This window comes from Orycteropus afer, unplaced genomic scaffold (assembly GCF_000298275.1).
Source record: "Orycteropus afer afer isolate SDZICR_OR568_19922 unplaced genomic scaffold, OryAfe1.0 scaffold00085, whole genome shotgun sequence".
Lineage (NCBI taxonomy): Eukaryota > Metazoa > Chordata > Mammalia > Tubulidentata > Orycteropodidae > Orycteropus > Orycteropus afer.
The window spans coordinates 6,187,320-6,206,342 of NW_006921672.1; the positions used below are offsets into that span (position 1 = coordinate 6,187,320).

The 19,023-nt window shown below is 40.9% G+C and overlaps 1 protein-coding gene across 1 annotated transcript in view; it reads left to right on the forward strand.

Moving 5' to 3' along the window:
• SKAP1 (src kinase associated phosphoprotein 1) overlaps nucleotides 1-19,023 on the forward strand; it is a 359,819-nt gene that overhangs the window by 304,971 nt on the left and 35,825 nt on the right. Inside the window, 5 exon segments of the mRNA XM_042781101.1 lie at nucleotides 5,275-5,352; nucleotides 6,221-6,304; nucleotides 9,119-9,243; nucleotides 11,520-11,583; nucleotides 13,707-13,907. Coding sequence (XP_042637035.1) covers nucleotides 5,275-5,352; nucleotides 6,221-6,304; nucleotides 9,119-9,243; nucleotides 11,520-11,583; nucleotides 13,707-13,907 — 552 coding nt within the window.

Consider the following 19,023-nt stretch of genomic DNA (forward strand, 5'->3'; position numbering starts at 1 on the left):
TCTGTAAATCTTCACCCAAATCCTAATAAAAAAAAAAAAGAAAAGAAAAAAGAAACTGGAGTGGTTCCAGACCCTAGATGGCAGACTAGGCAGACACACTATCCAGACCTTCTATAACTAAGACTCGAAAAAGCAAGGGAAATAGCTGCAGATCACAATCTTGGATCCCAGAGCTTCAGAGAAATTGGAATGGCTACATAAGTCCATCAGGGTCTCCTGAATGTTGTCTTCTATTGATTTCACTAACCATAAATGTATAATTTCTATACTGTTTTCTGACCTCATTCAATCTGGCTCCAATTGTACTTGTTTCATTTCCTAGCTTCTTATGTCACAGCTGGTTGAAGAATTTGATTAAGTATGTTGTATTGACTGTCTTCCTTTGATCTGATTTATTTCTTCATGAACAGTTCCATTCAGTTAGTTTAAAGCCGTCTGTTCAAGTGGTTTCCCTATTTTGGGAACTTTTAGATCCTATGTCTATTATTAATGATTTAGAATTTTTCATTCTACGTGTTTTGGTCTAAATTCCTTAATATGTGGAGCACAATGACAGAAAAGTATGAGGATTAAATATAAACTTAGATGGATTCAAATGGAACCACAAAAGTTAAGAAATTATATTAGCCTGTCCCAAGGGACAAATAGAGGAAGAGCCACTGAAACCAACTTCCCTGTTAGCATTATGCTCAGAACACTTCTTACCAGATGCCTATAACTCTTGACCGGTTCCTGAAAATTGAGAAAAAGGCTAAGACTGACACAAAAATGTAAGAAGCTAGGGAAAAGCAGTAATAAAATTACTAAAAAAAAAAGAAAAAAAGAAAGGCCACAGAAACCAAATGCCAAGGAGAAAATTTAATTAACTGATTTGGGATCGACCGCCACCAGCCAGGAGAACACTAATCTACCCATTCCCCCTTTGTCCATTTGAGATGTGTGTATCTCAGTGCACATCTGCACATGCACATACCAGCATTATTTGAGTGAATTATAATTACAGATGGAACTTGACCATGCTTACCTATCAAATGTTCTATTTTCTCCAACCTCATCCGCCCAAACCCCAGGTTGTTTATCATGGGAACTTTAATAAAAGACCATAGAACACTTCACCCTGCCTGGAATTTACCCTTGGTACCTATCAGTCTCTAAACTGGAGTTGATTTGAACTCTTTTCAAACAGATTTTTTAAAACTTGAATTAAAAAGAAAGGGGAGGATAGACAAAGTCTACAGTTGAGGAGCGGGGGAAGAGTTGAACAAAAGGCGTTTTAAAAAATCATTGATTTTCTTTGAAGGTTGATTTAGCAAGAGACCTAGCCAGCTGCCTGTAATGAAAGTTAGTGGACACCTGGCTTGTTCTGAAGTGGCTGCAGGTAGTGATGATGGCCTTTTTGCAGTGGAAACTGTGTGGCCTCCTGTGTTATCAGCCCTGTGCTGTGGTGTTGCCAACTGATTTCTCCAATTCTCTTTTCTCAGTGGGCTGGAACGCAGCTGGTTAAATAAGCCGTGACTCACATAAGCTCTTGTGTCTTTTTTATTGACTGCTTTATGGAAATGTATCACACTCCAAAGGGTCCCCATTGTTGTTGCTTGCATAGCTGACTGGGGAGTCATGTGTAGCACTAAGAGATGGAATTCTGCCCTGTCCTTTTATTATTGCAGAGTTGGGTATGGGTGGGATACAAGGGCTTAAAGGAATCTGGATGAGGAGAAAGGGTTGTCTGAGAATTTGTTTTATCTTCATCTGCCATGGAAGTTGGGTGGCCATCACTTTGGTAACACACTTCTCTGTTGATCTTATCTTTATGGCCCCACATCCTTCAGCTAAGGGAATCTTTACTTTATATGGGCTATTCTGAGAGATTTAGTTAAGTATATTGGTGGAGAGAAATTATGACACTAATGTAATTCTGTTTTGTGCTGATATAATCTGATGTACTCTCTAAGGTTTATCCAAGAGGGCCATTTATTCCTAATAAATCTGAATCATTCCTATTTTTTCATTATAGTGGTGATACCTTTTTTTTCAGGAAATGGAGAAAAAGCCTCTATATTTTTATTTTTTTAATTGTATACTTAAATATCAATGCTTTTGGCTTAAAATAGTAACCTACACAACAGTTTGTGGCTTCTTGCTATTTTTATTATCATCCTACAAAGCACTTACATATTTTCAGTCATTCACCAGTAGGTGTGGATTCAGGCATACAGACTCCTCCTGCCTTGTCACCCCACAATGTGCCTTACATTGCAGATTCTCAGCATCACTAGTTTTTGATCACTAGGACCCTGAGCTGACACTGAAAGCGGAGATAAGTTGATTGTCACAATGGCTTACAATTTTGGTTGTCTAAATTTATTTAAAGAATCATAGAGCTAATGAGATTGAGCTCAGAGTCAACTCTACATTCACATCAATTCTGTTATTGTACTCATCAAACAGTGCCTTATCCATAGTTGTTGTTGTTGTTATTTGCCGTGGAGTCGGACCCGACTCATAGCGACCCCTCCTTGGGTTTCTGAGGCGTTATCACTATGGAAGTAGATTGCCCAACTTTCCTTCCAAGGAGTGGCTGGTGGGTTTGAACCACCAGCCTTCTGGTTAGCAGTCAAGTGCCTTAGGCATTACCCTACCAGAGCTCCTTTTTATCCATAGTAGACAATCAATAAAATAGAGATTGATTTGATTTGATTTCCTAATATTGTTCCATAGCCACAAATTTTACCTATAATTTCATTTTCCCACTTCTATGAAGGGAACCAGGCAAGAGAGCTAAGTCCACCAGTACAGATTCCCTCTAATGGGTAAGGAAGCAAAATAACACATCTTACTCACTACGTGCAAAAACAAAGCATATTTTTAAAAACAAAAACAAAAACCTATTTCCAGCCATATTACTGTTCAGAATCCTGTTGGTGAACCACCAAGAGACAAAATTCAGTGCCCAAGTTTAGCAAACCAAGTTTGGCTTTTGGGACAAAAGGTAGTGATGGTGCTGTCCCCAGTATCCTGGAATTAGCAACTTGGAGTTCAAACATCTCTGCTGCATTATATCTTTGTTTTCTTGGTGGCGGCATTCTTGGGTTTCGGTTGGAGGGGAGAAAAAGCCTCATGCTGATAATGTACTGAAAGTAAATGAAATTAAATAAGCGAAGCAGTGCTCATCACTACTTCCTTCCCCCCTGGGTAATTCAATTCAAGCTCTCTCTCTGATGGCAACTCACAGGGGCTGTCTCTGTCACCCCGCTGGGGCCTAGAGTCTTAACATCTAAATAAAAGTTTCACTCAAGCATTTTTTATGCTCCTGCCTGCAGGATCAGTGAGCTGGTGTGGGCACGTTAATGTAATATTCATACTCACAGACTCTCCCCGCACACAAGGCTATGTCTTCCCATTTTCATAATTATAGATGTTCCATAAAATGGCATTTAGATTTGCATTAAAAAAGGAGGTTTGAATTCTAATAAAACGTTTAACATGTCTTTTATGATTCAGACTATTGGCATTTTTAGCAGGAAGCTATGTCTTTATTTTTAACAAGACCTTAAACAACAACAAAAAAAAGTGGGAAAGAGGAGAGGAGATAGAAACCACAAGCTTTGAGCGTTCTGGTTTTTTATCCCCTGTGACTTTCATTTAATTTTTAGGCCTCTAGGAGCAAGTTTTTAACACTCACAGCTTCAAAGTATGGGTTTTCCTTCAAAGGGCCTTCTTACCATACCAAGTCCTCACCCCATCCTGCAATCCCTTCAGCGCAATCTGTTCTTGTTTTCTTGGAGGGTATTTTTCAGAGCAATATTAGAATTTTCAGAGAGATATTAGAAAGAGTGGAAGAAATGAAAGAATCCTAGAAAAATGAACTTTCCTTTGCTGCTGTTCATCTCGTTTGGGTACCCTGAGACCCATCTGGGAGGATTTATGGCAGCCACAGAGTTGCTAACTGTAAAACACACAAATGAAAATAGTCCATGAACAAGAAGTTGACAATAAGGACAGATTGGATAAAGAATCAGGCACATAGACGTGCTATAAAATAAAAAAGAAGCCCTTCCGATCTACATTTTAGAAATTAAGTTGAAACAGCTAGGAGCAAAAAGTAATTTTAGTTGCCTTTTAAGTTGTCTTAAATGTTATCTAAAAAAAAAAAATGTCAATTACTGTACAAAGTGCCAGCTCATAGCCACAACTGAATAAATGTTAGTTATTTAGGTGTTCAATGAACAGCTAAAACATTTTCACCCCAAATTCTCACAATACTGTATAAATGACCTAGTTGATTCATACATCATTATGCCTTAATATATTTTGTTTTCCAAAATCTTAAGGCAAACCAAAAGAAATTGAGTTTGGGCACAAAAAAGAATAAATATTAAGACTCTGCTAGCTTATTTGCTTCATTTTTCCAAATTAAGTAATGTAGAGTTGCAACTTTTAAAGAGTTTGTTTTTTTGTTCTTGTTAACAGTTTTTTTTGTTTTTTTGGTTTTTTTTTTTTTTTGAGAAGTAAACGTCCTCTTTGCCTCTGTCCTTTGTCCCACCCTTCTGTAAAGTGAATATGAACCCCAGTGGAGGCAATGGATTAGGATGTGACTTCTCAATAAATTTGTACCTAATGAGGCTAACTGAAAGCCAAGAAAGTTAGCAGCGTTCAATTAAAGGCCAATATCAGATCCAGGGTCTTCTCTTTGTAAAGGCTTGTAGCACTCTTAGGCTCTTTCCTACACTTTGAAACTAGAATTTGGCAGTTATTGCTAAATTTAGTTTTGTGTAACTTAATATATTTATTTCAAAAAGGTGACTTTTCTTTCAGTTTGTTTGTTTGTTTGTTTGTTTTAAAGAAAAGAGCCTATGTTTATGGCTCCCTCTGAGGTGACTGTTTATGATGAAGTCTGTCACCATTAAAGTTTATCTGCACTGGCAGCTATTTGACTTTTGATTATCTGAATGTGGTTTATCCTATTTAGAGCTTACATCCACAGCAAATTCTTAATTCCCTAGAGTCTTTTTCTTGCCAATCAGTACATATTTAGGTTCCTCCCCACACCACAAACTAATGTATTTTTAGGTAATTTTAAGCGATTTTAGCATTAAATATAATTAGGAAGAAAGAAAATTAAGTTTTTTCAATCATAGAGAAATTGTTTCATGCTGTATTTAAGCAATTGCATTTCTGCACCCCTTCATTAAGGTACATTAAGGTACATAAGTAGCCTGAATGGATAAAAATTTTGTCAGATTTCAACAAAACATTTGCTCCTGTTTCTTTTAGGAATGGACGGTATCGTAAGAGGAGCTCAAAAACTTGATAACATCATCAAGCAAGGATATTTGGAGAAGAAAAGCAAAGGTACTGAGCAGACCTACAGATCTCAGAGCATCCCAGAAAAGGAAGAGAAACAAAAAGAAAGAGGACTAACTTACTGAGTGCTTTCTCTCTGCCCAACACTGTGGTAGGCAGGTATAAGGCAAAAGCCGAGGAAAGAAAATTAGTGTGGTGTTCGTGCATAGGCTGAAGAGAGATGGCCCAAGATCAGCATACAAGCTGTTTGTTAGCTTCATCAGAACAGAGACCGTCTCTGCCTTGCCATTGTAACCCCAGTGCCTGACACACAATAAGTATTTAATAATAATTGTTGAATAGATGAATGATGATACTCTTGTCCTCATCTCTGAGTATATTCCCATAAGAAGTGAAACTTTTCTACCAAGAATGTAATTTTTATATCATATGTGAAGCAGCCTACTTTCAAATTTCAGGCAAGCCCAGATGTGGACTTGTCTTAACTCATTTGGTTAGAATATGGTGCTACTAGGGTTGGAGTCCCAGATTTGACACTGATAGGCAAATTGGCTTAGCACAAAGAACACCTTTCTCGTGGCCGTGGCCTAAAGCATCATTTTTGTAAGATGTCATGGAAAATTTGAAAAATGCAGGATGAGACTAGAATCTGAAAGATATAAAGGAAGCCAGCCAGAGACACAGCTGTAAGGGGGCAGAACAGCAACCCTGTCTAGAACTTGGACCTTTAACTGAGTTAGTCTTCTGGACTCTGAATCAATATGGGATAACCTGTGGGAGTGAAAGGGAGGGTTTTACAGTCCATTAACCTGAGAAATAAAACAATAACACACTGGACTGTGTGTTGTTGGATTTTACAGACTCTTCAGTGATAATAGTTACCTGAATTTATGTTCCTGACTGCTGTTCTGTTTAGATCATAGTTTCTTTGGACCAGAGTGGCAGAAGCGATGGTGTGTTGTCAGCAGAGGCCTCTTCTACTACTACGCTAATGAGAAAAGTAAGTGTTCTTCATTTGCACAGCAGCGTCTCACTCCTGGATGCAAACACTTCGTAAATTCTCAAGCACTTAGATCTCAAGGTAGCGGTCCTTAACTAACATCCATAAAGGGACATGCTTGGGAAAGAAATAGGAACGGGTAAACACTACTTCCCCATCATTGAAAATGCACAGGTCTGTTTAGAAAGTATTTTCCCACTGAAAACTATGATAGTTCGGTCAGCATATCAGAGGGTTGTCTTTTATTATGACTAATAACAACATTATCAAATTTTAAAGAACCTCAAAACTCTTTATAGTCATTAATAACAGTTAAAATGTTGGAGAAAACAGTAACTCTGAGAAAGATTTAAACAGCTTACAAATGGTCCAGAAATAGACCCCTACAGTCCAGATTCTCTAAGAGCATGCTCCAAATGTTACTTTACTGACTACTGGGAAGTAGTCCAGTGGACATCCCTAGAGCCACGGAATGTTGAGACCCATATGGTTGCTATGCCCAGGAGACACCCTTCAGCCAGATGGCAGCAGCAGCGAAGTGTTGACTCAGGCCAGAGGCAGCTTCTTAATGAGCTTCCACTGACTCAATCAAACACAGCACTCCACTCCTGAGCTATCCCTAGAAGACCTCCCATCCATGTTTAACACAGTTGCTCAGTTGTCAAAATACAGGATAGGAACACAAATTGGAGGCAGCCACAAATAAATACAAACTAGAAATTATCATTGTGCTTGCAAAGTTTCAAATAGGGGAGACGCTTCCACAGAGTTGGACTGCTCGGTGAGTCATTCTGAGAAGCACGACAAAGTAAAGTGGACCATTGATTCTTAGGGGCTTTTCCTTCTGCTCTGCCATCTTTGTATAGAGACCAGTGATCAAGAGTAGACCCTTTTCTTTTAATCATTTTCTGTTCCTCCCCCCTCCTCCTTTCCCAAACTTACTCCTCTCCCAATGCCTACATTTCCAATGTTGTTGTTGTTGTTATTGTTATGTGCCGTCAAGTCGGACCCGACTCATAGTGACCCCTCCTTGGGTTTCAAAGCAGTATCACTACGGAAGTAGATTGCCCAACCTTCCTTCCGAGGAGTGGCTGGTGAGTTTGAACCGCCAGCCTCCTGGTTAGCAGTCAAGTGCCTTAGGGACTACGCTACCAGAGCTCATATGTAGGAACATCTTAATCAGACATCTGCCCAGTTGCCTTTAGACTCTCTGTACCTCTGGCACTAAGGCAGAAGAACTGCAGCTTTGCTAAGTGATTTGGGATCCTTAAGGTTGCCTTCCAGCTTTGTGGCAGTTGTCTCACCCTGCCTCTCTGCCTACCACAGGTGTCACTGGCGGCCTTCCTCAGGGTTCACCATCTTAGGTTCCTCAGAGTCTTTCCCACCTGGGGTAAAGGAAGAAGCCCTAGTTGGAAATGATAGCAGCATATTTGAAAACTGTGTAATAAGTCCCCTGTGTCTTCCAGCCCCTATCCCACTCTTAAATCCATCAACCACAATTTTTACTCTGAATTCCAGGCATGTAAGCACACCAGGTGTTTAATTTTAAATCTTTAATATGACATTTGTATCATTGTAAAAATATTCATCACTTCCCTTGCATTTCAAGAAGTGGTTGACATATCTGGATATAAGTCCAGATTTCACATCCATTCATTCAGAATCCTTTTACTCGTGGCAAGAGAGAAAAAGCAAGAGGGAGAGACTCAGAGACTTTTATTGACCATTTTGCTGTCAGGGTGAAATAAAATCTGGTGACCAAAGAAACAACAAAACACTTTAGCGGCCAGTTAGAACAAGGAGAGATACTTTAACAAAAAAGATTCTGGTGTCAGAAAGCACTGTTGCATGGCTCCCTTCTTGCCAGTTACTTCTTATTGTGCCCAGGACATTTTCTTACTAGGTATAGAGTGTTTGTGTATTTCTTGTTGCTCAACCAGGTGAAGACAGAGCCTTTTTCTTTTAATCCCACTGCCATCCTTATCATCATCATCAAAAAGCATTTATTTAACAATCCATTCCACATGATACAGATCACAGAATATCACCCAGATATTGTAGGTCCTGTCCCTTATGCATTCTAATGCCTAAATCACACGATGGGAACCCCAAATCCTTGAGAACTATTTCCTCTTTTCCTCTTTCTTATATTTTGTATTTTTAAAGGGATGATAGCAGAGAATGTTCTCCTTTCCTTCACTTGGAGTCTTTTTCATTTTATCTCCTTCCTTATCATCTAATGATACTTAACAGCACTCTGCTACTTCCCAATTTGACCTCTTGCAATGAAGATAAAATACTGAATTTTTAATTATACTCCCTGTAGCATAAATTCCCAACTGGCAGGAGAGCAGGGAGCAGTTAAACCCAAATGCTACATAGGGCATGGGGGGATCCTGGGAACCTTCAGTGCCCCCCACGCTGCTGTCCCTCCCCTCGAATGGGAGCTCTGCTGGCCCTGATAATAACACTTCAGCTCTATAATAGCCTTCAAGAGCCTCACGTTTACAGCCACACTCTCCCGGCTGTTCTTTCTGTTATTATAGATCTTAACATTCTAATAAATTCTCTGTCTCTGTTGTACTCTTTTGGCAAAATAACCTTTCATGTTGCATTTCCCGTCCTCGGCAGTGATATCTGCCTTGCTGTCACAGTCTCCTCTTCTTCAGCTTCCCTAATAACCTTTCCTTGACTATTGTGGTTCCTCAGGGATGGAACAGCTGTTTCTGTGCTTTTATTTTACATACCAGAGAAGATGCCTTCCCTTGACAGTTGCATCTCTCTAGGGATACAGAGAGCTCTCCTGTCTTGCAGGCAAGCAGCCCAAAGGGACCTTTCTCATTAAGGGCTACAGTGTACGGATGGCCCCCCATCTGCGAAGAGATTCCAAGAAAGAAGCCTGCTTTGAACTGACCTCACAGGATAGGCGCAGCTATGAGGTAGGATGAACTGAGGAGCTGGTGATCCTCATCAGTGTTGCATGGGAGCTGTGGTTGCTGTGCTGGATTGCACCCTTGCTTTGTTTCCTGCTCATTTCTTTCCAGTGAAGACCCTCTTGCTGGGCATACTCTCACCTTCTGCTGTGACATACGCTCCTTCTCCTCTCTGTGGCCACTCTCACCTTAGAGACTGACTTTGCTTGGCTTCCATCTCTTCCTCCTCCCTCCCCTTCTCAGTCTCACCCCATAGGTGAGATTCTTGTCTGTTATAGCACACAACCCAATTCCTTATTTAGCGGATCTCATTTCATGGCTTTAATTCCCATTCTCTGTATTTTTCAACTAGTCGTCTTCATTTCCTTCCATATTCCTTTTCATATTCATCTTGTCCAAAATAACCTTCCTGTACCTATCTATGTGTAGATGTACTGCATATCTCTGGAAGGATTTCTAAGATATTGATGACAATGGTTACTGAGTAGTAACAGTAGTAACTGAGGGACTAGAGCAGTGGGGAAGCAGGGACTAAGACTTATTCCTGCCTGTGTTCAGTTTTATACACTTTGAATCTTTACCTCTTACATTCATTATCTATTTTTAAATTAATTAAAACAATAAAAATGTATGACTATATGAATATAGTGGTTTTCACCCAAAGTATTTTTCATATATATATGTATGTATACATAATCATTCCTGCCTGTTAGTGATTTTTATCTTATCACGGTTTTATGAAAGTAATTTAGAAAATTTTAAGCTACCTATGAAAACCTTGCTAAGATTAATATTCATCACTCAGGTAGTCCTTTGACTCTTCAAATTTGTCTCAGCATTCATCCTTTTATGTTTCTATAGTTTCTTAACCTTTATTTTGTTAAAGTGACCTAAGTCTTCATTAAGCAATTTCCAAAAAAAAAAAAATTTTACCTCTTCTAGAGTCTTTTCTAGATGTATATAATAGAGATGTATGCATTGGGCATGTTGCCAAGTTATTTTTATTATTAAATGCTGATGGTTCCTCATCCAGATAAAAGTTCATATAGTAAGTCTAAAGTAATCTTCCTAGAACTTTTCAATAGAAATGTGTTTTTAAAAATATTAAGAAGGAGATTATGTATTAATATGTATTAAGCAGGAAGCTAGGTCCTTAATAGAGCATGTGTCTTTATCTTACCCTAATGACCAGATGATAAAAATGTTTTTTTAGTAACAGTTGTTTCAGGTTGACTCATTTAAAATAAAAGAATAACTAAAGGTTGATGCTTGACAGGCCTGTTTCGTGAATCAAAAGGTAGAGTTTGTTTACTTCTTCTTCTCTTTGGCCCGTTGAATCCGAATCGTTACCATGGTCTGTAGACTCTTCCCCTGCAACATCCTCTTATTTATTCCCACAGCCATCACAATAGTTAAGTCCCTATCACTTCACCCAGAGGACTAGTTTAAACAGCCTTCTAGTCAGTCTTCTGCCTCCAATTTCTTCCTATTCCAATCTCTTCTACCCGTGACTGTTGAAATAATCCTCCACTTCTTTCACTAAAATTTACAGTGGCTTCCTATTGCCTACATTTTAAGTCTGAACTCCTAGTACTCAGAGCCCTTCTATCAACTCTTCTTTGACCCTAACTCTCCAGCTTCATCTGTTATTATTCTGTAGTCAAGCAAATCTGCCTACCTTTCCCATACATGATGTTCTCATTCTTACTCTTTTGCTAATGGTTCTCTCTACCTGAAATGGCCATCGCCCTCCACCAGTCAGTTTCCACCAGTTCTTTTCAAATCTAACCAACACAATATTACTTCAGCAACCTCGCTGACTTAACTCTAGGCAACAGTAAGTGTTCCCTGTCTCCTTTCCACATCCAGTTGTTATCAGATGCACCTGTTTTGGAGTATTCCCATTTCATGTGTTAGGTTGTCTCCATCACTGATGCATTATCCTTTGAAGTCAGAGACTTTGGTTTGGTTTTGTTGTGGTTGTTGTTTCTGTACACCTTTCTCAAATAAATGCCTGATGAATAAATGGGTGAGATGAGTGAATGCACACACACAGTGTAACTCAAACAGTTGTCATGTCTGGATGTACAAAATTGCTGAAGGAAAAAATCATTTTCAAAAGAAGTATTTGGCTCTTTTCCTAAATAGTAAGCAGGCAGAAAACCCTGAGCATCTGATTCTGAAACGCGACTCACATCTTCCTCCCGTTAAACCTCCCCATCGTGATTCATGGAAATTTTAGTGAAGGTAATAAATTAACTCTCTTACTAATTTTCCTCTAGTTTACAGCTTCTAATCCAGCTGAAGCCAGAGACTGGGTGGAACAAATAAGCTTCTTGCTAAAGGGTAAGTCTCATTATTATAAGAATAATTCTTGAGTGAATTTGCATTCCAAGTTATGTTGCATAAATATAAATTACAGGCTTTAATACATATTTTTCTGCCCTTTCTCCTTTCTAACTTCCCCACCTCATCTCCTATATTATAACAATGAATAGTATCATGTATGAATCAGAAGGTAAAGAAATCATCAACCTGCCAATGACTTCTGATATCATTCTAACTCATCCACCTACCTGCAGGCAAGACTGAAATATTTGCAATCACTAGAAAAGAAGATGCTGAAACCCAGCTCAGCCTGATGCAGTATCTCCTAACCCCTTGTAGTCTGGAAAGGAAGTTCATGATATCAGATTTAAAGTCATCTAGTTGCAGTTTAAGTCCAAAATCATCTTTAGTCATGGTCAGAAAGAAAAATATAAATTAATCTCAGTGACCTTCAGAGCCATTGGATATTGAAAACAAACTGCTGTTTCCCAGCCCAAAAGAAAATGCTCCTTGCTTTGAGGTGGGAAGAGTCCTGCCTGATGATATTAAATGACTGCTCTCAGAGTACCCTCTGCTGGCCAGTCTGCAGACACAGTAGTGACAGTGGCCAGGAAGCATTGTCTGGGAATGGCCTGGCAGGTAGAAGTAGTCAGCCTTGAGTCTGTCACTCATATGTCATGTGGTAAAACCCTGCCTCCAAAGAAAGGTACGAACACCCACTTTTTATCTAGCCTGAGACCTACAGAGAAGATGTCATCCTAAAGACACCAAGCCTCTTCATCTCAGTTTTCTATTTTGCTGTAAGATTTCATTGTGGGTAAAAAGAAGGAAGCACCAGAGCTTTAATTACAAGAATTGCCTGTTTTACTCAGTTATGTTTTTGTGATCACAAAAACAAACTATTGCATCTACCAAGAGCGTTACATATAATGGACTGGAACTAGGCAAACATGAACATTGATGGCAAGACTACAGGGCACACTCTCATCTAGGTGCCTTGGATTTATGCGTGTAATATACCCCTAAGTGTGTAAACCTCAATAAAACTCAAAGCAGCTTTATTGAGCTGTACCCTGTGGTACTTTCAGAATCCCACATTGAAGAAATTATTCATTCCATTTTATTTTTAAACAAACAAAATAATAACATATGGTCTAAGCCACAAATGTATCTTTGATCCTTTCCTTATATGAGATGGCACCAGAATTCAGATGAAAATTGTCTCAGAATCTTTATTAAAAGCCTGATCAAGCCAAACAGTTTTATTGTATTTTGAAATGAGCATTGGATATCTCTACATCCTTTCCTTCCCCAGAGGATGCCAACTGCATTCGCCCATCCTGCCGAGGCCCCTCAGCAGAATTTCCAGAGCACTCTGTACTGCACATCAGAGAATGAACCTTCCCAGTTCCCCATTAAAATAAGAAACCAATCTCCCTCCCTTTCCCTGGTGTTCCCCAGTGCTGTGATGGCTTAACATCCTCTATGCAGTGACCCACTTTAAGGTCAGCCAGACTGAACAGTTGCAAAAGGACATTGTAAATACCTCATTCAGCCATGCCATTTGGTCTTGTATTACTATTCTGTTTTTCCATACTTCACTTTCTTTTCCTCTGCCACCTTTTCCCATTTTTCTCTTTACAAACAAACTTATGTGAAACTCTGCAGTGAGATTGTTGAGGAGATGGGCTTCTGACAGCTCAGATACCCTACCAAAGCCACTGTGCTTCCCACAGCTCTGTACCCTGGAGACCCACTGGCCATCACTCACTCTTCCAGTTTTCTACTTGACGAGCAGTGCATGGCATGTTGGCATTTCGTTTTCTGGCCTGTTCTCTCCCCTTCACCTCGCATTCTCATTCACACACCCATACTTTTCAGGGCTGCTTCATCCTGATCAAGTTTTATTGCAAGAAAGGATTTATGTTGATGGTTTAAACCTGACGCAGTGCTAGTCTGGCCTTTTCTGTAGATTTCCTGCCACCAAAGCCCGCATTAGAAATAACAGCACTTAACCTAGTGTTTCATTTTCTTTTGACATGTTTTATTTTCATCCCTCCTCCTCCTTCTCCCTCTTCTCTTCCCTGCCTTATTCTTGTCTTTCTCTCTATCTTGATTCATTCTCATCTTTGCCCTGGCAGATCTGAGCTCCTTAACCATTCCCTGTGAAGATGAGGAGGAAGAAGAAGAGGAAGAAGAAGAGATGTATGATGATATTGATGGTTTTGAGGGCCCAAATTGTGGTCCCCAAAGCAGATCTATTACCTCATCTGAGAGTATGGGGATAAAAGAATCTGTGGAGGAGAAAGAAGAAGAAGAAGATATTTATGAAGTCTTACCAGGTGAGAAATTTCCTCTTCTAATTGTCTTCTGCTACCTGCAGAAATTCTTGACCTGGTGGAAGAATATAACTTTGAAAACTCCAAAGGAAGCCATATCTAACCCTCACTTTCTCAAGGAGAGAATGTAGGGAAGCTTCAGGGGAACTTCCCTGATTCCTGGCAGAGAAGCTCTCCCTTGCCCTGGGAGCTGGATGAATTTGATTAATGGATGTCTTTCATCCATGCCATGTAAAGTAATTTCTTACACATGTGGACAAGGTTAGAGTCATGTTGGTTTTCATGGGTTTACTGTGAGTTTGGGATGAGTCATCCAAACTCTCTAGTTTCAACTTCTTGCCTTGTGTAATTGCGGGAATAATGGAGAGTTGCCTCAAAACCATGAAGGCTATCAAAAGTCTGTAGGAATATACGTAAATGCTGACAAACCTTTTAAGTAATACAGTGAAACCCTGATCAAGCACAACATATCATTACCTTGCTCAGATATACCATGAATCAAGTCATATCTCCTAAAAATGAACCTCACATGTTTTCTCTTCCCACCACAACAGCAGGTCTACTGAATATATTCCTTTTTCCCAGAGACATGATAACTGGTATTTCAAAAAACATAGTCATCACTGCTTCTGCATAGCCACCCCTTGTGGGGATAACAGCAGCTGGTGAACAGTACAAAGCACAGTGGGGGTCAGACTGTAGAAAACTGAAGCCTGAGCCTTTTAATTGTGAGGTAGTTAGACCACAGGAACGCTGAATCTTCAAGTCCATTCAGAAAGATCATTGCTGTGGAAATTTGCCAGGAGTTCAGTGCTCTGCTGAGAAATTCAAGTTAAGCCTAAATTTATAGCAATTTAAACCTCAGTCCCAGGTGAACTTAGGAACGAAGGTGAATCCAGCACTCAAGCCCCTGAAGACAAGGCTGGTTGCTAAAACATCAGTAAACAACTGACATTTCAAGACTTCCTAAGGAGAGGATCCAACCCTCTCAGAGGTGTACTTGGTCTCTTCCCACGAGGAGAAGCCACGTCATTGTTTCCTGAGTCAGGGAGCAGGGCTCCTTCCTGTGGCCACACGTCTCCTCCCTGCTGGCATCTCCAGCTACCACCCACCCAACCACCAAGGATAGCCTGCTTCTTCTCCTAGCACTTCCAGCCTCTGCCAGTCTCAACTTCCTCAGCCTTTTTGTTGTGTTTTATTATGCAAATGATATCTTGGTTGAGGTCGAGCCATTTCTTGTGTCTGAAGTTAAAAAAAAAAATGATAATTTCCTCAGCAAGTCATCGTCGTTAATGAAGTTTTACAAAAACAGATACAACCAAAGGAAAATAAAATTTCACAGGTGATAAATTTTTCCAATTTCCCTGGCAGAATTCGATAGGATTGTTAAATTAAGAGTGAAGGTGTCTGTTAGAAAGCAACGAGCAGTGATGGGTAATTTTATAGAGTGGAAAATTGAATCAAATTGCTACATTAAAACACAGCTCCTCTGAGAATCTTCCCTTTCACAGTCTGCTCCATTGCAACAGCAGGGTGCAGAAATGGATCTAATTCACAACACTCTCTAAACGGAGATGCGCTCCCCAACTTGGCCGGTCTTCCTAGTAAGCTCTCCCTCCGCTCTCCCCTGCTCAGGCTCGGGGAAGTATTCATTCGGGGAGCAACCCACTTTGGGTTGCAGTGGTGGAAGAGTGCTCTGGGAAAACCTCACTGAACTTCTCAGCCTTCTGAGGAGCAAAGAAAGGCCTTTTCATTCACCGTGTTTAGTCCTCAGGAGCTCTGGTAACATAGTGCCTAAGGCACTTGACTGCTAACCAGAAGGTTGGCAGTTCAAACCCACCAGGCACTCCTCAGAAGAAGGTTGGGCAATCTACTTCTGTAGAGGTACTGCCTCGGAAACAGAAGGAGGGATCACTATGAGTCAGAGACGACTGGATGACACATAACAACAACAACAAACATGTTTAGTTCTCATAGAAGCCAGGGCGGGTGCTGGTGCTCAGAGATGCAGAGCAAAAGGATGGTAAAGGGAAAGAGACCACAGAAAATAGCAGAGTGTGGGACCGTCACCTCACCACAGGTGGGAGCAATGTGCGTATGACTGGCTTACCCCCCATCCTCCTGCCGCCTCCTAAACTCCCCTCAAGTCAGTACAGCACTGGAGAAGGGCATCAAAGTTTTCCTCCAAAACTCACACTGGTTTGTATGTGGACCTAAAGGCATGGGGACAAATCTGCTTTCTTAAGGAAAGAAGCCACTGAGCCTGTGTCCACAACAGCTGCCCATTGAAAGTGAAGAAGGTCGCACAGCAGAAGAGCCAGGGCCTCTTTCTGTAAGTTAACAAAATAGTAGCTGCCTTGCCTCTAAGTTTCCAAAGGACAATGCACTACCCAGCCCACAGGCTCTTCCCCAAAAGCTTCTATTCATCACGGCTTTTAGAGAGAGCATTGGAGCTGGGAGATCCTGGCATTTAATTATGATATGAATATTTCAGCCACAAGTTTTTATCACCCAGCTCCCCATCCACTCTGCTCAGCTTGTTGCTTCTGAAATTGCTTTCCATGTTTTGTATGTGCCATACCACAAGTCTTAGAGGAATTGAAGAGAATGTAAGGGCCCTAACATCCCTCCCTTTGCCGCCATCTCACAGTATGCCTACTGGTAGCAACAGGTGAGAGACATCATGGTATCATAGGTTCAAGTGTTGAGTCTAAGTCAGAATCAATCTGCTCTGCCACCTACTAGCTGTGAGAACTTGAGCAAGTTATTTGCCCTCTTTTTATCTGAATTTCCCGCCTGTAAAATGGGAATAATAGTAGTAGCTACCTTAGAAGGGTGCTGTGAGGGACCTAGAATTGATACCTGACAAGCATTTACAATATGCTTAGCATACAATGAGCATTCAGTAAATGCTACTATTAATTTGGTGGTGGTTTAATAGGAAGTGTAACCTTTTTGAGGAGTTGGAGGATGCTTAGAACCCCACCCCTCCCAACCGGACCGGCGACAGTCTAGTTGAACATTTCAACTGCATATAAGAAGCAGGTGAAACTGAAAATCCTGAGCAGATGGAATGTGGAGCGCACCTTCTGCTCAGGCCCATTTTTACTGCGAGACCAGGTGCTGGGTGGAGGGACAGCCGATAGTAACGTTGGATTGTGCTAACATTGCATATCCATCAATAGTCAAATGACTTGGGCTTCTAACAGTTGTTTCATTATAACAGGTAAATGTGCTTTGTGGAGACAATTTAGCATTGCTGGTTCTGCTGACCCTTCCTCTTTGGTATGGGACCTGTATAGGCCCTCCCTGTCTCTTTGAGGAAGGCCATGTAAGTGAGAGACCTCTTCCAGAGTATAATTTAGACAAGCTTCCTAGTAGAGGGAAAAGTGCCTGTAACGCATATCAAATCAATAAAAATATTTTTTTTTCTAATCAAGATAATGTATGGGTCATTCGAATTAAATACACTGAGTCACATTGATCATGGGGTAGTTAGCATCTGTTACGTGGCTAGCCAACCCCCCCCCCCCCATAAGGGGAAACCAGAGCACTTGAGGTTTTCAGCCAGACCATAGAAATTCTAGTCCTGGTTTCAAGGTTGGCATCTGGTGTGATATCTGAACATCCCCATTGAGCATATGGGGGCCCTTGGCTTTTAAGATCTCATTTGCAATAGACTAAACTGCAGAGAACTACTACAAAGAAATGCTAAAGCAATATGGAGGGAATTGGAGGCTTTTCTGAGCCCTTCCTCACCCACCTGAAGTTATTTTACAGGCCAGCACAGGCCCAGTTTCATGATTCAATATTCCATAAAAGGACTACTTTTATCAGGTTTTTCTTTGTCTGGGACCTCGAGACTGGAATCCGGCAAGGCGCCTAACACCACTGAAGAGCTGTAACTAGGGCCTTGCAGCAGCTGCAATGGCAACAGAATCCGGCTGTGTTCTCTAGAGATTCCGGGGAAGCGAAGAGAAAAAGAGATGAAGGTCCCTCCATGGGAATTTTTGTGCACATTCCAGTGCTACCCACATGCCCGGGGGGGAGGGTTACTATAGATCCTGAAACCAGATTGCTGTATAATAAAGCATATAACTGTGGTTTTGTTCTTTGGGTTTATTTGAGTCAAATGGAAATAAGCATTCTGTGGAATTATTTTCTCCCCTGTACAGCTGTCCAGACCCACAAGTGGTCTAAGGAAAAGGAAAAAGAGCAGACATCAAAAATGCAAAGCTTATCAAGAAAGCAATTTCCAATTTCATAGAAAAGCAGTGCTCCATGGAAGGGATATCGTCAGGCCTCCTCTGAGCTACCTGGCCTTTTCTGCCTCTCAGTTCCATGCACACTGGACCCTGGTTGGTTGCTTGGCCAGCCTCTAAAGTGGACTCATGCTATGTCTTCTACCTAGAATACTCTTCCCTTAATCTCAGCCTGTGAAATCCCACACATCTTGCTCAAATGTGCCTCTTCAGTGACACTTTTTCAGATGTTCAGCTGGAATTAAGTTTTGTTTTAGCCTTTACCAGTTATTTGGGTACTTTTTCCTCAAATAGTAGGTGCCTAGTGCCTAAGGAGGGAGCCCTGGTAGCATAGTGCCTAAGGCACTTAACTGTTAACCAGTTAACCAGTTTGAACCGCCAGCCACTCCTCGGAAGAAAGGTTGGGCAATCTACTTCCATAGTGATACTGCCTCGGAAACCCAAGGAGGAGTCGCTGTGAGTCGGGTCTGAACTCAACAGCACATAACAACAGCAACAACACTGCCTCGGAAACCCAAGGAGGGGTCACTGTGAGTCAGGTCCGACTCGACGGCACATAACAACAACAACAATAGCAGCTGCTCTTCAGAAGAGAGATCAGGCAGTCTGTTTCTATAAAGATTTACAGCCTTGGAAACCCAGTGGGGGTCACCATGAGTCAAAATCAACTCCGTGGCAGTGAGTTTGGTTTGGTTTGAAGGAACTCTAATGGCGCTGTGGCTAAGGCATTAGGTTGCTAACCAAAAGGTCAGTGGTTTGAACCCACTAGCCACTCCATGGGAGAAAGATGAGGCTGTCTGCTCCCATAAAAATGTATAGGCTTGGAAACCCTATAGGGGTCACTATGAGTCAGAATC